This window comes from Cinclus cinclus, chromosome 27, assembly GCF_963662255.1.
Source record: "Cinclus cinclus chromosome 27, bCinCin1.1, whole genome shotgun sequence".
NCBI classification, from domain to species: Eukaryota; Metazoa; Chordata; class Aves; order Passeriformes; family Cinclidae; genus Cinclus; species Cinclus cinclus.
In genome coordinates, this window is record NC_085072.1 from 6,376,116 (window position 1) to 6,394,741 (window position 18,626).

The 18,626-nt window shown below is 47.8% G+C and overlaps 1 protein-coding gene across 1 annotated transcript; it reads left to right on the forward strand.

The window, feature by feature from the left end:
• The first annotated feature begins 6,726 nt into the window (after window positions 1–6,726).
• LOC134053989 (tubulin alpha-8 chain) lies at window positions 6,727–17,298 on the forward strand. Its single transcript, XM_062509369.1, has 5 exons — window positions 6,727–6,762; window positions 11,394–11,616; window positions 14,578–14,726; window positions 16,019–16,699; window positions 16,944–17,298. Exons 1-5 carry the CDS (start codon window positions 6,760–6,762, stop codon window positions 17,235–17,237), a joined length of 1,350 nt encoding a protein of 449 aa, XP_062365353.1. The 5' UTR covers window positions 6,727–6,759; the 3' UTR covers window positions 17,238–17,298.
• Window positions 17,299–18,626: the final 1,328 nt, after the last annotated feature.

An 18,626-nucleotide genomic window follows, 5' to 3' on the forward strand; every position in this document is an offset into this window, starting at 1 on the left:
CTTGTGGATCTTCAGCTTGCCTAGGAAATAGAAATGGGCTCAACACCCATCCTGCTCCAGGGTGATCCTCTGTTCCTTGGATATGGGGCAGGAAGAGGGCTATAGGCAGAGCTGCAGTGGTTTCTGATTTTAACCCACTCTAGTGAAGACAGCGTTCCATTATAGGTGTCTTCCATTATTTCCACTATGCATCTAGATTACATCAATACATTCCAGCAAGAAAGGACAGGGTGCTGGCTGCTCCTGCAGTTGCAGACTAGTGAAAATGCAGCCCATGGCAGCCAGACCTGAATGGCCAGGTGAGCCTGTCTGGATAGAACATGATCACAGTTGAGGATTAACCAACAAAAATCTCAGTACACAGCACAAAGCATACTGGTTTTCCTCATTCTTGCTAGCTCAGCTTTATGCAACAGTTTTCTTTACCTGTCATACCCTTCCCAGGCTACAAGGAAAAAATAAAAAAAAAAAAAATAAAAAAAACCCAAACAAACAAAAATAAAACATATCCCTGCTTCTTCTTTTCCCCTTCCACCTCTCCAAAAGACTAATGACAGTTCTGATGTCAGGAACCTTGTCCCTTCCCAGCCTCTGCAGAGCTGACAGTACCTTTTGCAAGAGCCAAAGGTCAGGGCTTTGCAGTGGGAGCCCCTGTAAAAGTCCACAGCCCTGGGCTGGGCATCAGACCTCTCAGCTGGAGGAGAAGGGTTAGACCAGATCTAATAAACCCAAGTGAAGTGCACCCAGTGCCCCAAAGGAAGATCAAACCAAAACCAAAATACATGATGGTCCCTGTGGAGGCAAAATGGAAGTAACTGCTTGACAGCACTAAAATCCCCCTGTTCCTGTAGCAGTAGAGGACCCCAGATGCAAAAGGAGATTCTGGTACCTTCCAGGCCACTAGTGAGGCATTGAGTTACTTGTGGGGAATGGAGCAAACAGACATGGAAAAACCCATCCCCAGATTATAGGTCAGGATAGAAAGATTAGAAAATACAGGCTGGTAGTTCAGGAGTCCTCTATTACAGGGATCACTGAAAGTGAGGAATAATATCCTGGGGTAGTGGTGATGTTACACAACCTCTTCAACACTTGCCAAAGTATTTGCTGTGGGTCACCACAAGTGAGCTCAGTAGTGAAAGGCTGAGCCAGGGTGACTCTTCCTGTGTAATGTGTTCTGTCCTCGGTGATTTCCTCACGTGTACAGTCACCTCAGTATTAAAACACAGAGATCTAAACCCAACCTCTCACCCTCTACTACAGTACCAAAGAGACCAGAAGACATCAGCAATGCAAAGGGGAACCCAAACCAGCACAGCGGCACCAACACTCAGGCCAGCACTCTCTGCTGCCACAGCAGCATGTGATGGGCGTCCCTGGGTTCTGTCCCTGGGATCTGTCCCTGGATCAGCATGGACCTCATTTGCCACAGGCCCATGTTGTGCACAGGTCAGGGGATCAGTCCCTGTTTGGGAGGCACCTTCCCAGCTCTCCCTCAGGAAAGCCCTGAGCTGCCAAAACAATCCCATCCTCCTGCACTGGGAAGGGAGGGAAGGGACTGTGTTTGTGAATGTCCAACCATATCACACCATCCCTCCCTCTGACACTCAGCCCTCCAGCTGTGGGAGTTTCCGGTACTGTTTCATCTGACCTGACCAAGAGGAAGCTGGGTGCTCATTTTGGGAAATGGGATGAGGAAAGAATGGAAGCGAAAGGTGGAGTACCTGTCTGTTCCACTGTCTGTAGCTAAGAAAAATTTTTGATGGCAAAAGACCCAGGGAGCTATGAACAGGTGGCCATAAAGGTTGCAGCTGGCACAGCCCTGTCCTGCTGCCATGGGACAGAGGATCCATCCCCACTCACCTGGGTTATGCAGTTCTCCTGATGAGAAAGTGACGTCCATGTTAAGGAACTGGCTGCTGGAGTGCACTCCTTACTGCTGCTGGAGCATGACACATCCCTTAACCATCTCCCAGCTGATGTCCAGAACCAGCTCCAGGACTATTTTAGATGGTCCTGCCATCTAAGATTTAAAATAATTTTTAAAATCAAATATATTAGAGACAGAAAGGGTCTTTCAGAGCCATAGAATAAAACCTGTCTCTGAGAAGCAGGGCCCCCACACTGTTGAGGTACCCACTGATTCAGCCTGCAATGGGCTTGTGTAAGGCTGTGGCCATGTGATACAGCTTAAACCAGAGCAGGAAAGCTCACAAACTCACTGCCCATCCCCTCTTCCCCGTCTGCCATGTTCCTGTGCAGGAATTGTCCAGGGAGGCATCTAGGCTGGACTCTTTGGCCTCCACAAAGGCAGTGCCTCTCCCTGGTGATATAGTCAGAGGGGCCCTACACTTCTGTAAGGAGTCAGATCTAAAAGCAGGGTGAGTACACAGGACCGAGGATGGATGTGTGAAACAGAATGGATTTGCACTTGGAGAGGAGGAGATGAACCTGAGTCCTGAAACAATGGAGCTGTGGTGTTGTTCCCTGAGTGGTGCAATTTGATGGTTTCACTCTCACCAAACACACGGCCTCAGCAATCCCCACACCCAGATGTGTGTCCTGTGAGCTGGGGATGAGGAAGAGCTCGTACCTCAGTCAGTACCTGGCGGAAATGCAGGCAGTAAGCTGCCCTTATCCATCTGAGTGCTGGGAAATGTGCATGGAAATCCCAGATCATCCCAGGTACTTCGAGCAGGCAGGCACAGGGTTAGGGCTGTCATATTTTTGGGAATTCAGTGATAGAAGTGAATGTGCACACATATTTATGCAATTCTTCTGAGAAAGAACAGAAAGCAAGAGCTGCAGAGTTGTACATTCAAAGAAGTTTCATCCAAGCTGCTGGAGAAGCCCCAGGCCCACAGTGCAGCCACAGAGACTGTATCCCAGATATACAGCTAGTACAGAATTTTTTGGAAGGTGTCATATTCACTGAACACGTGGATTGCAGCCAAAGTCTGTGCCTGGGGCCATGATAGCATTACCAGGCACAGGGAAATCCTAAGAAAACAAAAAAAGAAACTTATGCTGCTCACAGAACTGGTCTCCAGCAGGAAAAAGAGAATGTATTCAAGAAACCCTTGATAGCCCCTTGGACTTGACATGACTGTTTAGTCAAACTAAATCAAAAGCATTTCACGCCCCAAGAAATGGTATTTGGGTGTGCAGCAGCAACAGCTTCTGTAGGACTGGGGGACTTTTTGCTAGTACAGCAGCTCTGGAAGGGCACACTGAGGGAAACTGAGGCACACTCAGCTCCAAGTACCAAACATGTGGTATCACTGATTTTCACAGAATCACAGAATCATTGAGGTTGGAAAAGACCTCAAAGACCATGGAGTACAAGCTGTGACCAGCCCCCACCTTGTCAACCAGCCCAGAACACTGAGTGCCATATCCAGTCCTTCCTTGGACACTTCCAGGAATGGGGATTCTAAACCTCCCTGGGAAGCCCCTTCAGTGTTCAATCATTATTTCAGAGAGGAAAATTCTTCCTGATGTCAAACCTGAACCTGCACTTGATGCCACATGAGACACCCAACACAGCCTGGGAGTGGGGCTGAGGTTGCAGGTTCCCAGGTCAGAGCAGGTACTGAATTCAGGAATTAAGCATGTCAAAAACTCAGCTGATGCTGGACCAGGGCACCCTTTATCACCACAGCCCAGCCTAATCTCTGATTTTGTCAGCTAAGCTGAAAAGAATGCTCACTGCACTCAGAGCAATGCCATCTGAATTTTCTGCTTTGGCAAGGGGTCTGACCCATCGCACATTGTGATGCTATAAAGTTTCTAACGGAGAATAAACCCCCCTGAGTGTCTGACTCTGTACCACTGGCAGTCCAGCCTCTGCCCCACTGCTCAACTGCACTGGCAGAGTTGAAGGACAGTTGGAGCAGTGTGAGTGTTATTTCACACCAGAGCATGTGAAAAGCATAAATCAAATCTTTAAAGTCTTATTACTAGTTTAAAAATAATGGCTTATTTAAAATCAATGTGGTCACTTATTTTCCATACATTTTACAGTTAGATTAAGCTTTGCTCATAAGATGAAGATTTCCTTAATAATTTGGAACAGAACCAAATGTATTGCTTTGAATGAGCAGATTAAATTCTCACAGATATACCTGGTATCTAAAATGAGAGGCTTTGAGAAGGAAAAAAAAAAAAGAGAACACTGAAATATTTGTAATACAATAGCAACATGTGGAAGAATTAAATCTAAGTTGATTTAAATTTTCTATTTTCTCTTTTATCCTACGGGAAAAGTATTCCCAAATCTGGCTTGCAAAGATCCCACTAGCTATGTAGTGCTGTTATTTTGTTTCCAACTGAGAAAAGCACAACAGATGAAAAAAAAATGAAGAACACCTAACTGGTTGGGGTTTTTTTTCTTAAATAAAAAAAGAACAAAAGAAACTAAAATATTGTAACTATTTTTCTCTTTCATCTTCCAATAGCTCATGACCACTGCAGGTGGGATCCCTCCTATCTGACCACGAACATTTACAGCTGCAAAGGTTTTCAGGGTCAGAGAGTGACATGACTAGGCAGGGGATGATTTTAAACTAAAAGAGGAGTGATTTAGACTTGGTGTTGGGAAGAAATTCTACCCTGTGAGGGTGGTGAGGCCCTGGCACAGGGTGCCCAGAGAAGCTGTGGCTGCCCCATCCCTGGAAGTGTCCAAGGCCAGGCTGGACGAGGCTTGGAGCAACCTGGGGTAGTGGAAGGTGTCCCTGCTCATGGCAGAGGGTGGGATGAGATGAGTTTTAAGGTTCCTTCTGACACAAGCCATTCCATGGTTATGTCATTTCAGTTCTTCCTGTCTCAGACAACCAGGACTGTCGTGGTCTTTACCAAACAACTTCACTAAGGAGACAAGTCACAGCTAAAGGCACTTTGCAGTCAAGGTCAAGCCTCACTGAAGTTAGGCCAAGCAATTAGGATAAAATAAATGAGAGAAAAGAAGTCTTTCAGGTCTCTTGGAACACAGATTGGGGGTTATTAGAAGTTTAATATTGACTGGATCCTTCAAATATATACCAGCTTGAAACCATTAAGCAAAGGGTTTGGGCTTGATGAGGACCAAAACATGAAAGAGAAGACTAATCTATTAAAAAAACATTTCACATCTGTATGTTTTCCCTTGCTGTCCAGCTCACAGGTAGCCATTTGTGTAATCACTCTCCACTCTGGTGTGGGGATGGCCAAATTCCCTAATCCCACCTGTTTTTCAGTGACACATCACACTTGGCATGATTCTTTGGAAAAACAATTACATTGATGTTATTTGTGGGGTTTTCCCCTTCTTCCTCCTCTGAGTTCCTCTCTCCATTCTCTGATCCTTGCTTTCTGGAGTACTTCTGGAGTACTGAGCCCTTCTTTTCTTTCAGGTTTAATTCCACACCTTGGGCTCAAATGATCATAATGGGGTTGATAAAGCAAGAGCAGCATCCTCAGCAAGTGTCAGTCTCCTGCCCTGGGGATCCGTCAGAGTGAGGGGGCTCATCCCTTCCCTCCATGTACAGATCCAGCCTGGCACAACTCCTGTTACAAGCACCGCCTTTATCCAGGTTGCAGGGTTGGAGGTCTACACAGGAAGAAGAAAAATCGCCTGCTTTGTTATTGTTCAAAATTGTTTCACGTCCCTCTCCTGCTGCAAAAACTCATCTCAGTGCAGGAAGAAGGAATTTCCTGAAACTGAAGCTGGTGCTGGGGCCCTGAAGGATGGATGGAACTCCAAGTATCAAACATCAGACACACACACAGCAGCTGCTTTTACCTGGGGAGTGAATTTGGCAATCTCAGGAATATTTCTTAGTTAATATAACACTTAGGACATACCACAGGGGTTTTATGCTTCCCACTTAATATCCAACTTAAACTGGGGCATTTAAACACCAGATCTACTGATTCCAGTAGAATCTATGTGGCTCTTCAGATCTAGCCCTTTAGCTTTGAGTCGTTTCCATTTTGCAACTCTTCATCCCAGTAGAGGCACTTGGCACAGGCACTGCTGTTCCTGGTGGCTGCAGTGGAGCTGCCTCCAGCCGCCTGGGAGGGGTCTGTCCACACCCCACTCTTTCAGCCCAGAGCCCACCCGGAGGACCCGCGCCTCTGGGTCCCACCAGGAAAATGTCCGGCTCTCAGGCTGTCTCCCAGCAGATCCCGGGGCGCCCACGCCTTGGTCCCAGCTCTGCCCGGGTTTTTCACTGGTGGCTTTTCCCGGGCTCTGCGCGTAGCTGGGACAGGGAGAGCAATCACCCAGGACACCCGTGGAGGAGGCCACGAGCCGCCCTCAAGGCTCCTTCCCAGGGCAGCAGCCGCTGGCTCTGGGCTCCCCTGCCTGAGCTCGGAGCCCTTGGCCAGCACCTGGGGAGTGGACAGTGCTGAACCCCCTCCCCTTCAGTCGGTGGCTCCGGACAAAGCGATCCCCGTCCTGGGACAGCGACCCCGGCCGGGCCGCAGCGACCCCAGCCTGAAGCGGAGCTTGAGGAGGGAGGTGCCGACCTTCGTTGGCGGGAAGAGTAAACCCCGCCCCCTATCCGCCCTTTGTTATGAATCAGCCAATAGTTCGGGCAGAGTAGGGACGGACATTTCTATTATCCAATAGTGCACAGCTGAGCGCACGCCAAGCCAATGAGCACAGCGCAGGGATCCGAGCGCCCTGCCCCTCACGATATATAAGGTGAGCCCGGGGAGGGCTGCTGCTGTTGCGGTGCTGTCCAGACACGTTGCCCGTCTGTCCCGGCGCTCCAAACCATGGTGAGTGGGATGAGGGCCCGGTGGTGAGGGGGAACCAGGCGCGACACTCCGCGCGCTGCAGTGGGAAGCGGGGGGGGGGGGGGGGCGGGATTGGCGGCGGGACGGCCATGGTGGGCAGCGGGGAGTGAGTCTCGCTGCCGCGAGCAGTGTCTCGTCCCGCGCTCTGTCGCTCCCGCCGTCTCGTCCCAAAATGGTGGCGGCCTCGTCGAGAACATGGCGGCCTACGAGACCTTCAGCCCCGGCCGGCTCGGAGGCTGCACTCCGTCCCGGGCACCGTCAGCCCCCGGGGCCGCCTGTCCCTGCGGGCACCGGGGCGCCTTGGCCGCATAAGTGCGGGAGAGCGGCCGGGTTCCCGCTGTGTTTAAACCCGGGGCGGCTCCGCGCGGTGTGCGCGACCCGCAGGGCCGGGGGAGGAGCCCTGCCCACCGCCCTGGGTTTTGCCGAGGTGCCGCTCCCCCGGGGCTGGGGCTGTCCGTGGTGGGAGCGCCGGGGTTGGGTCGATAGGGAGAGTTCTTGTAGGACTTAGTGAGACCGGCTGGCAAGAATGATCTGGTGAATTGAGTCACCTTGAAGGGTAATCTGAAAGGCGTGACGAGGCTGGAATGTCCCGCAGGTCAGGGTTCAGGTGCTGAGATGGGCATGCGCTTCTTCCACGTTGGGGTATTACCTTCCTACATCTCTGAAAAGATATTGTCAGAAGGTTACATGGATTTACAAATGTAGCAAGACTGCTACTGCAGGCTTATGAATGTGTGGGAAATACTTGTTGAGCTGAAAATGATTGTAGGTTATAGTATTGGTGGGATGTGTTGAAGCCCTTGCTCTTACCCTTCCCTTGAGGGCTGTTTATTTTCACGGTTTTCAGATAGTCAAATCGAGAGTATGAGTAGCGCCCCTGTTGTCTGCAAAGGATGCAGGTTCCCTGGATTCCCATCCCAGGGAAACAACGTTCCTTCATATGGTGTGTTGCTGAGCTTGGTCTGAGCTGGCACAGTTTTTCTTAGGAAACTTGACTTTCTATCAGCTTCACGCAGATCCAGCTGGACCTTGAGCACCGTGCTGAGGAATGCAGAGGACCTAGAGCCTGATCCAGCAGTGCCGTGGAGGAGCTAGGGGGCTGCAGCCCAGCAGTAAGGGCAGCAAGGGGCTGAGTCTGCAACTGCTGGAAGGGCAGTGAGAGGACAGGTCAGTGCCCTTCAGCTGGAGCACATCCTGTGGGGAAAGAGGACAGAGGCTGGGCTGCAGAAATTCTGCCTGAAACTTAGTGTGCTTGCAAATAATGTTTATAAGTGTGGGAAAATATTTAGTGTTAAGTAAAGAAGAGGATTCTTTAGTGGCTTGAATACACCATTTACTAGTGCTGTCTTATATACATTTAATCTTTCTTTCTGAAGCTCTCATCAGTTGTGTGAAGGCCCAAAGTTGAGTGTGACAGTTCTCTTGTCATTCCAACTTGGAGCTGATGCTTTTGGAATAAAATCTGAGCCTTGTTCTTTAGTGCTCTTGGTGCTGTGAAAAGGCCTTGCACTGCAATATGGGCAGAGAATCTGTTACTGTGTGACAAAGATTTGTGTTTCTTTGAATAGCCACATACTACTTAAGTCCTCAGCAGAGTTGTAAGAAAGCAGAACTCACAGAGTAGCACCAGGCTTTGTGACTGACCTTGTCCTTGTCATGTATCTCCAAGGATAGCGATCCCTTCCCAATTCTCTAGTGACCTGTTCCAGGGCCACACGGTTCCCCTGGGGAAGCTTTTCCTAACACAAACCTGAGCCTTGCATCAATCTCTGAGAATCTGACCTAGTGCCACTTAGAGAGCAGAGGGAGGACTCCTATGCTGGCCCTGTGTCTCCTCTTGTTCCCTGGCACCTGGTCTGCTCTACTGAGGATGAGAGCACTCTGTGGGATATTGAGGCTGGTTTCTGTGGGAACCTCCAGGATCTTGACAGCAGGGCTGCCTCTCAGTTACTGCTATTTGTACTGGTGCAGGGAGTCATTGCCCAATGTGTTGAACTTTGTATTTTGTCCAAGTAAACATGCAATGGTTTAATGTGACACCTGTAGCACCTGGTCTGTGGCTGTGTTGCCAAGCTGTACATTCAGAGCTGGAAGGGATCCACAAGGGCTGTTAAGTCCAGCTCCTGGCTCTGTACAGGACACCCCAAGAATCCCACTCTTTGCCTGAGTGTTGAGTTCTGTCAGCTTTGGGGTTGTGACCACTCCCCTGAGAAGCCTGTTCTGATCACTCTCCAGGAGAAGGATATTTTCCTCATATCCAGGCAAACATCCTGAAACAGTGCTTCTCTTGGGTCCTGTCACTGGTCACCAAAGAACCTTCTGCCTCCTCTCATGATCGGATCTCTCCTCGTCTGGCTAAACAAGCCAATGGTCTCAATAGCTACACATATCCTTCTTTACACCCTCCAACTCTGTGCTGTGTAGTTCTTACAACCTCTTTCAGTGACCTTTCCCACCTGCTTAGGAGTTTCTCTAGCAAGACTTAAGTCACTGGTGAGGATCTGGGCTGATGTGGTCTATGTTCTTTTTTCCCTGCAGAAAAGTTTCAGGCTGTCCTCCTCTCCTGAAGGGATGCTCCCTGAGTTGTTGCTGTGGTCTGGTCTCTGTGGCACTGCAGCTGGTTTTCCTCTCACCTCTTTGATGCTGTGCAGGTTGGCTGTGTGTGCTCTCTGCACTAGACAAGCTCAGTGCTTCAGCCTGGAGAGCAAATGGTGTCATGGCTTTGGAGAGAAGTGTGGTAGTAGCTCTGAGTAAAGCTGCTTGCAAAGAGGATGTGGGCTGGACATCTGAATATACATCTTGGATAGGAGCTTAAAAACAGTTCAGCTGTATAGTGCTGTGCTTGAAAACAGGCAAATGGGGTTTTTTTAACAAATACAGATTGTAATTACATGGGGCTCCCAATGAGTTTGAAAGGACTGTGTTCCTGCTTTTCTGCATTGACTATGGGTGTGGACTAGGCATTTCCAGGTCACAGAATCACAGAATGGTTTGTGTTGGAAAGGACCTTAAAGACCATCCAGTTTGATTTTTTTCCACTATCCCAGGTTGCTTCAAGCCCCATCCAACCTGGTCTTGGACACTTCCAGGGATAAGGCAGCTACAGCTTCTCTGGGCAGCCTGTGCCAGAGCCTCACCACCCTCACAGGGAAGAATTTCAGCCTAACCTCTAATCTAACCCTGTCCTCCTTCATTTTAAGGCCATTTCCGTTTGTCCAAAGTCCCTCTCCAGCTTTCTTGGAGCCCCTTTAGACACTGGAAGGGGCTCTAAAGTCTCCCCAGAGCTTTCTCTTTTCCAGGCTGTGCACCCCCAGCTCTCCCATCCTGGCTCCAGAGCAGAGGGGCTCCAGACCTTGGAGCAGCTCCGTGGCCTCCTCTGGACTTGCTCCAGCAGCTCCACATCCTTCCTGTGCTGGAAGCCCAGGGCTGGAGGCAGCTCTGCAGGTGGGGTCTCACCTGAGTGGGGCACAGGGACAGAATCCCCCCTGCCCTGTTGCCCATGCTGGGGGATCAGCCAGGCATACGGCAGGGTTCTGGGCTGCCAGAGCATGTGGCTGGGGCACACTGAGCTTCTCATCCACCAGCACCCCATGTCCTTCTCCCCAGGGCTGTTCTCTGTCCATTCCCTGCCTGGCCTGAAAGTACTCCTGCTTATACTGGAATTCTAGGGGTCCAAATTGTCCCGTCCAGTCATAGGGTCTGAATATAGTTTTGGCTAACAGTCACATTAAACTCAAGTCTATGTAGGCTCTTCTAGAACGTGCTTTACTGGCATTCAAAACTAGATGTTGAATATAAAATTGCCAGAGATGGACCAGGAGTTTGGAGATGCTTCTATTATGGTTTGGCTTTTACCACTTGAAGTCCTGTGCTGCAATATTAAAAGAAACTGGGTTTATGCTCTGGACAAAGGTAACTTGGGAATTCATAAATGGGTAGGAACAGATAATTTTCTGACACGAACTATTTTCTTCATGGCTTTCATGAGGTAATTTTGTCTGGTGTTGAGGAGTTCAGTACCTTGTGTACAGCAGTATGGTTTGTGGCCTGATGGGTCTGTATTTATGGAGGGATATGAAGTGGTTTGTTAGGCAAAGGCTTTCCTACTGAATGACAAAGTTTCCTCAGGGGATCAGGAGAATATATTTTTGGTTTTGTGTACATTAAATGAAGTGCTCCCAGATCATGGGAGGATTTTGCTGCCTCTGGTGGCTGTGCTCCCAGGGTTGGGTTCTGGGTGTTGCTGTTCTGGATGCTTAGGCCAGTGAGAGGTATGACCATCTGCTTTTCTAAATATTCGGTTTGGTATGAAGAGAGGAATTGGCTAAACAACTTGAAAGAGTTGACCAGACTCTTCCTGTCTGATTGAAGAATAACAAAGAGGAATGAGCTTGTAAAAATGATCACGTCCAAAAGGGTTTTTCTGGGTGTAGCTGATGATGTCTCAAAGGGGCTTTTGTGTTCTGTTGTTTTGTGCCAAATGCCCCCAACACCAAGACAATAAGGCCAATGTTTTAATGGCTTTGCGGGCTGGCAGTTCCCCTGGGTGTGCTGAGCCATTGCTAAACAAGGGCAGTGCTGTTTGTGCTGAGAGATGTGTTTCTGTCCCGCAGCGCGAGTGCATCTCTGTCCACGTGGGGCAGGCTGGCGTGCAGATCGGCAATGCCTGCTGGGAGCTGTACTGCCTGGAGCACGGCATCCAGCCCGACGGCAACATGCCCAACGACCAGAGCACGGGCGGCGGGGACGACTCCTTCAACACCTTCTTCAGCGAGACGGGCGCAGGGAAGCATGTCCCACGTGCTGTGTTTGTGGACCTGGAACCTGCAGTCATAGGTAATGGTGACCTGTGGAAAGCGCTGTAGAGCACTGCCATGGTTTTTACTTAAGGGATCCATCCCTCTAGTCCTGAAAAACGCTTTGGGGCGTTGTTAATGCGTAAAACTTGCCTGCACCTTCCTAGTGAATGAAAGTACTTGGCTTTATATTCAATGAGACTGGCAAGTGTGCACTGTGGAGCTGTCAAGAATTTCAGCATTACCTTCTGTCAGGCTCTGCAGTTAAATGGGTGTCATGAACGTGCTTCATGCTTTTGCTATGCAAGGAGCAGTTACAGCCCTTTGGAACAGTATGGCATGATGCATGCTGCAGTCAGTAGAACTACCTTGAGACACTATATACATCATTAGGAAGATTCCTTATTGTACACAGAAGTGACCTGTGTGCTTTCCCAAAGCAATCTGTGTAAGCTGAACAGTGTTTGCAGAAATGAGTCCCCATAGTTGGCCTAAATTCAGGGACTTCTGAGCATGTGCTTCAGCTTCCCGTTGCCTTATCTTTCAGAAACAATCTACTCCTGAAAATGCATTCTGTTTCGAGCTCTGGCAACACTGGCTCTTCGTGTTCAGGTGTGATCCCATGCATCAGCCACCGACCAATCCTCCCATCCTGGGACAGGATGCACTGTCCTTCAGATGCACTTTCAGCTCAACATGAGCTCCTGGTTTCACAAGACCTTCATTCCTTGTGTCAGGAATCCTGGTTTTCCTCTCACCAGTGTGTGCCAGAAGTAATTCTTCTGGAGCTGGTTTTTTGCTATCTTAAGTAGTGATTTGGGACTCTTAGAGCAGAGGTCTGTGTTGCCTGTGCTTATGCAGTTGCTGTGTTTTATTTTTCTGCAATACAAAGTTGGGGAAATGTGTGGATGTGCTCAGGCTACCCCTCTGTACCAAGCCATAGCTCTCCTGTAACTTCTGTTGAGTGTAATGCACCAGACCCTTTCTTGTTGCTAATGCAGTAGAATGAATCTCTCAGGGGAGCAGAAGGCTGTGAGCCTGCATAGGGGTGGGAGTGCTGGGCTATAACTTTGAAGTGAACTTAGGCACCCTTGGCCATACACTAATATCCCCAGGAGCTGTTGCAGGTCTGGATTTGTGCTTTTTTGAGTCCTGTGGCTGTTGTCTCCTCTGCTGCTGGCCAGGTGGTGGCTCTGAGCAACCAGGAATGGCTGAGAAATGAGATGAGGGAGAACAGGTGGCAAAACAGGGCAGATGAGCCAGTGAGTCTTGGAGCAAATGCCAGAAAGTAGTGAGTGTTCCAATGCTTGTTGGTGATGAAGGTGTAGCGTGGGGACATGGGCAAGATTGGTAGTACTCAAAGTTAGGGCTTTTTGTTAAAGGTTACATCATGTGTCTTTCTGGGAGATAGCTGTCCTTCATTATTCCTCTGTGGCTAATGTGAAAATTACTGCTCCAGCTTCCTGGGCAGGGCTCATGAGTCTCCCCATTCATGCAGCAAGTGCCTATGCACTGACTTTATTAAAAACCCATCTTTGTGCCTGCAACAGCTGTGCAGCTGCCTTGTGTGCACAGGGATTTCTGTCCTTCCAGATTAGTGCTGGTCTTGCGGAAAGCAGCAGGATGATGGATATGCACCACCTCTGTGAATGTGGTCATAAAATACCATCAAACTTTCCACCACAAAATAGGGCAGTGACATCTGGGAATTCAATAGTGTCTTTAATGGTCTACCCCAGCTAGACTTGAAAACATGAAGTGAACAGTATGTCTGGGGCAAGATGGTTTAGTTGTCCCCTCACCCAAGTCCTTTGTTCCAGGCACATTTTTGTAGTCCAGTGGTTGATCCTCTGAACTCCACAAGCTCTGTTACTTCCTGAGGACTGCCCTGGTTCACACTACCCCTGTCTGCATAGGATAAAGAACCATTTTGCTTCTGTATTTTTCCCTTATTATCTGTATTTGACCCTTGTAATGTGGAGTGGTATTGTAGGAAACCTTAGATATAGGGGGTATTTGATGTGGTAAGCTTTTCCAAATTGTTTATATTTTGATGCGGTCTTAGAAATGCTTTGGAATATCGGATTGCAGACTGCAGTGGAAGCTGCTCAGCCTAAACTGATTTGAATGCTAACTATATTTTTGTCTTAGACTTTGCTTACCTTTGTCTTGCTTGGTCTATTTCAGATTAGTGAAAACATGCAAACAGGCAACTTCAGCTGTAGTTAATAAAGCTCTCTGCTGTCCACCTGATTTAAATGAAAGGATGCAATGCTGCAATAGCACACAACTTGAGTGCTTTGAGCTAAACCAGAGGCGAAGCTCTTCTGAGTGTCTTTGTGCCTTTCTGGTAGGACAGAGCTTTAGCCTGCTGGATGTAAATGCATATTTCTGGTAACCTAGTGGCTCTAAATCAGCCTCCAAATGTGTGACTGCTGGGGGATGCTGTGTGCATCTGCACAGTGGTGCAGCTGTGTGTGCTGCAGCTTACAGCCCTGGGTTTAGATAATTGCAGAACTCTCCAGGAGCATCTCCTGTTCCTTTTGAACCCTTCTCTACCTTTGGCAGAAAGTATAGTGAAGGGAAAGGAACATGCGAGCAGTGTTGGCTCTGCCTGCCCGCAGAAGCATCCTGGAGGGGTTGGAAAGTGAAGGGGGAAAATGGGATTTCAGCTGCTGAGCTGCAAAATGGGCCTTAAGTTGTCTTAAACTGGAAGAATGGTTCTGCTGCTGTAGTCCAGTTTTAAATTGCTCTCAGAGGTCAAAATTCTAAACTTTGGTGTAAAATAGAACAGTTTCTTAAGCAGTAACTTAATTTTTCTTAGTTATTCAGCATTTAGGCTGCAGGAGGTCACCTACTGGCAGGTAGTTGCATTTTTTCCTCTAAAAGTTTAAGTACATTATTCTGGACACCCTCAGAAGTTTGAAAAAGCTGGTCAATATTGAAAATTAGCTTACAAATATTTATATATTATATACTAATATGTCTTGTCTCTCCCCAGATGAAGTTAGGAATGGGACATATCGGCAGCTCTTTCATCCTGAGCAACTGATATCTGGTAAAGAAGATGCTGCAAATAACTATGCTCGAGGTCACTACACAGTTGGGAAAGAGATAATTGATCTAGTTCTAGAGCGTATCAGGAAGCTGGTAAGACTTCACTGAAGGCTCTGAAACATCTGTTTTACCAGATTTGGAAATGAGGCTATCAAATGCATAGCCCTGTAAACTGTGCTTTGATTTCTTTGTGGTGTGAGAATCTATGGACTTATTCTGCATCTGATTTTATTCTCTGCCAGCTGAGAATGGCTGGATAACTCATCACATGTGGTTTTCAAGTGGCCTAAAATGCTGATGAGGCACCTAAAACTTCACATATAGTTTCATGTGCAGAAAGCTAGAACCAAAAATTATGATTTGCATAGTTCCTGCTGGAGGAGGATTGGTCTCTGGCTGTGGCTCTTTCAAGAAAGTTTAAGTAAGAGTGCTTGCTTCTGTGGTTTAGACTATCGTTTGCATTTCCTGCTATTATGATTTCTAGATTAATTTTATGTTAATAACAATAGAAAAGGAATAAATCTCAGTAAGTTGGGATGTTTCAGCCTCCCCTATGCTTCAGTGTGGCAGACTTACAAAGGTGGCAGTTTAGGAGGTTCAGGTTCCCTGTTGAGGGCTGCTAAGCATGTCCATTGCCTAATCTGTGTCACAAAGGTAGGAATTTTGATTGCACAAAACCCAGTGGAATGCTATGTGAGTCTTAGTGTAAAGTTCACCTTTTGCAGATCACAACTGGAATTATTCTCAATATTGGCTGCCACAGTCTCTAATTAAAGCAATGATGAGTTTACAGCAGGCTGTACTTTGCTCTGAAAAACAATTATAATTTCTTTGTACAAGTTCTTGGCAGTCCCTGTTAATCCTGGGAGCTCAGCATCATGTGGCACCTCTTTGTGAGGACAGGGCTGTCTTGTTTTGTCTTCTGAGTGGAGTGAATGGGACTGGCACTGTAATAGCCTGTGACAGCTCACTTCCCGGAGCAGAGATACACACTTGGCACTTGTACAGCATTATAACAGTAGTTCTGGAATGGGGGATTGTGCTGTTTTTGTGCAGATGGAGAGTACCGAGTAACTGTAAGGGATAGATAGTGTGTAAGTCTTTGAATATTCCTGCTTTTCTTGCCCATTGTTAATGGGTCCAGCTGAGAATTGGGGGTAGAAGGAATTTTAAGGTAGCAATTTGAAGTGGTCACCATCCAGTATGTAGGGGGGTTAAACCAGCCAAGAATACTGTTTTTCATGGGGTACCTCCTTGACTCTTGGTGGATAAATTCTGAAGCGCGAACAGTTGGTATGTGTCAGAATTCAGAGCTATCTTTCTTGAGCTTGACTGGGGATTCTTAATGTACACAATGTCTTGAACACCTGTATCTTCTCTTTCAGTCAGATCAGTGCACTGGCTTGCAGGGCTTCCTGATTTTCCACAGCTTTGGGGGAGGGACTGGATCTGGTTTCACCTCTCTGCTGATGGAGCGCCTCTCGGTTGACTATGGGAAAAAATCCAAGTTGGAATTCGCCATCTACCCTGCGCCTCAGGTCTCGACAGCTGTTGTGGAGCCCTACAACTCCATCCTGACCACCCACACCACTCTGGAGCACTCTGACTGTGCCTTCATGGTTGACAATGAGGCCATTTATGACATTTGCCGTAGGAACCTGGACATTGAACGCCCAACCTACACCAACCTCAATCGCCTCATTGGTCAGATAGTATCTTCCATTACTGCTTCCCTTAGGTTCGATGGTGCCTTAAACGTGGACCTTACTGAATTCCAGACTAACCTGGTGCCTTACCCTCGTATCCACTTCCCTCTGGTGACGTACTCCCCGATTATTTCGGCGGAGAAGGCCTACCACGAGCAGCTGTCTGTGTCTGAGATCACCAATGCCTGCTTCGAACCCTCCAACCAGATGGTGAAGTGCGACCCACGGCACGGCAAGTACATGGCGTGCTGCATGCTGTACCGTGGGGATGTGGTGCCCAAGGACGTCAACGCCGCCATCGCCGCCATCAAGACCAAACGTAGCATCCAGTTCGTGGACTGGTGTCCTACTGGATTTAAGGCAAGTCTCAGTTCCAGTATGATTTCTTAGACTTCTCATTCACTGTCCTGGGTGTATGGAGTGTGTTTGTTCTGAGCTGCCCTGTTAGGTACCTGGTTTGTATTCTGAGACGTGGAGATTTAGGTTCTCGTGCAGAGCTGTTTTGTGAGAAACACATTTTAATCAACTACTGTTGTCTGACTTTGATTATTGTCGTTGTCAAACACCACAAAGAAACTCATGGTCTCTTCCACATCTCCTGTAGGTTGGCATCAATTACCAGCCTCCCACAGTGGTTCCTGGGGGCGACCTTGCCAAAGTCCAGCGGGCAGTCTGCATGCTGAGTAATACCACAGCCATTGCTGAGGCCTGGGCTCGCCTGGACCACAAGTTTGACCTGATGTATGCCAAACGTGCCTTTGTTCACTGGTATGTTGGAGAAGGGATGGAGGAGGGGGAGTTCTCAGAGGCTCGGGAAGATTTGGCTGCACTTGAGAAAGATTATGAAGAAGTGGGCACAGACTCGATGGATGGAGAAGATGAAGGTGAAGAATATTAAATCCGACAGTGAATTGCAAGTCTTTGCCATTTTACTGCCTCATCAGTAGCAATGTAAATCATGTCAACTGATTGGAATAAACTTCTTTAATCAAGAACTTTGGTAGTGTCCAAACACTGTGTATACTCATCAACTATATGCAGTCAGCAGTTGAAGAGATGGGATTCCTTTCTGAAGAAGGTAGCTGAATAAAATAACCATGCTATAGTTCAGTCAGTTCTTGTCCTTAAGGCATTGCTGTTTGAAGAGCTATTAGTGCCCAGAACATGAGACTGGAGCTTTTTATTAGGTTGTGTCAGGTATATTTTTTCCAAGGCCTTAGAGCTGGTGTCACAAGAGGCAAAAGGAGATGTGTTACCCATAAAAGATGCAAAACCTTGAAAACTGAAGTCTGTTTGGGTTAGTTGTCTCCTATTCTTAGATTTAGTGAGGGCTAGTAACTCAGAGATGCAGTAACCTGGATGGGAGAAGATGCCCAGGAAGGTTGTGCCATAACATGAGGAACCTGCCACTGTAGCCAGAACCTACCTGAACAGTGGTTGCTCTTGTGTTGCTGTGTCCTCCCACAGAAGGAGCTGGAGTCCTTGTCTGCAGCTCTCTAGAGTTAAACTTTGCCTGATGCTGTCTGGAGAAAAATCTCTGGGTTAACTGACCACAGTTAAACACCTTAGTTTCCCCTAAAACTAAATCTTTTGCAGAATTAGTTATTCCATGGGTTCAGATATGAATGCTGCCATCCTTCTGTGTAAGCTGATGGAACAGGACAGGATTTGGCTAATCAGGTTTATCTTCAGATGTGAACAGCTTCTGTCTGAAACCTTCTGCATGGACTGAGTGGGGGCCTAGGCACACAGTGAACCACAAAACAAATAACTTCACTCTTGTAGAACTGGATGACTAAGGAATCTTCCCCCACAGCAATGCCAAAGATGGAATAGCTAAATCTTAAAATGATGATTGAATACTGAATGTGATTACAGGTTACCAAAGTCTGACTCCAAAATGAGATTTAGGCTGGAGAATTCTCCCCATCTGATTTCAAACTTCTTCATATTCCTTCTGATTTAATAGCAGAAGATTATTCAGGCCAAGCCTTGAAAGCTGTTAGTTGCAGATGTACACAGCTGCTTGGCAGGAGTCTCAGCTGGAGTATGTGGGTTTCCCAAACTCCCTTCTGCATGGAAGCTTCAATGCTCAGATAGTGCTGCAGTATCTGACATCCCCTCAATGTGGGGCCTTTTGCCTGGTCCCAGTTGCCAGGACTTGTTCTAGGTGGGGGTGTCACCTGTAATTTAGAGTAACAGGCTCCTGCTGTTGATGGAATGTCCCAGAACAACCTGGTCTCTGAGAGCTGACCAGGAATTGCTTTGCTCTTGTCCTGGATCACTT

What these genes read in the sequence shown, in the direction of transcription:
- LOC134053989 (XM_062509369.1), top strand. An exon ending in TAGAGCGTATCAGGAAGCTG is followed by an intron (nt 14,727 to 16,018) that starts GTAAGACTTCAC and finishes CTTCTCTTTCAG; the next exon opens with TCAGATCAGTGCACTGGCTT. An exon ending in GGTGTCCTACTGGATTTAAG is followed by an intron (nt 16,700 to 16,943) that starts GCAAGTCTCAGT and finishes CATCTCCTGTAG; the next exon opens with GTTGGCATCAATTACCAGCC.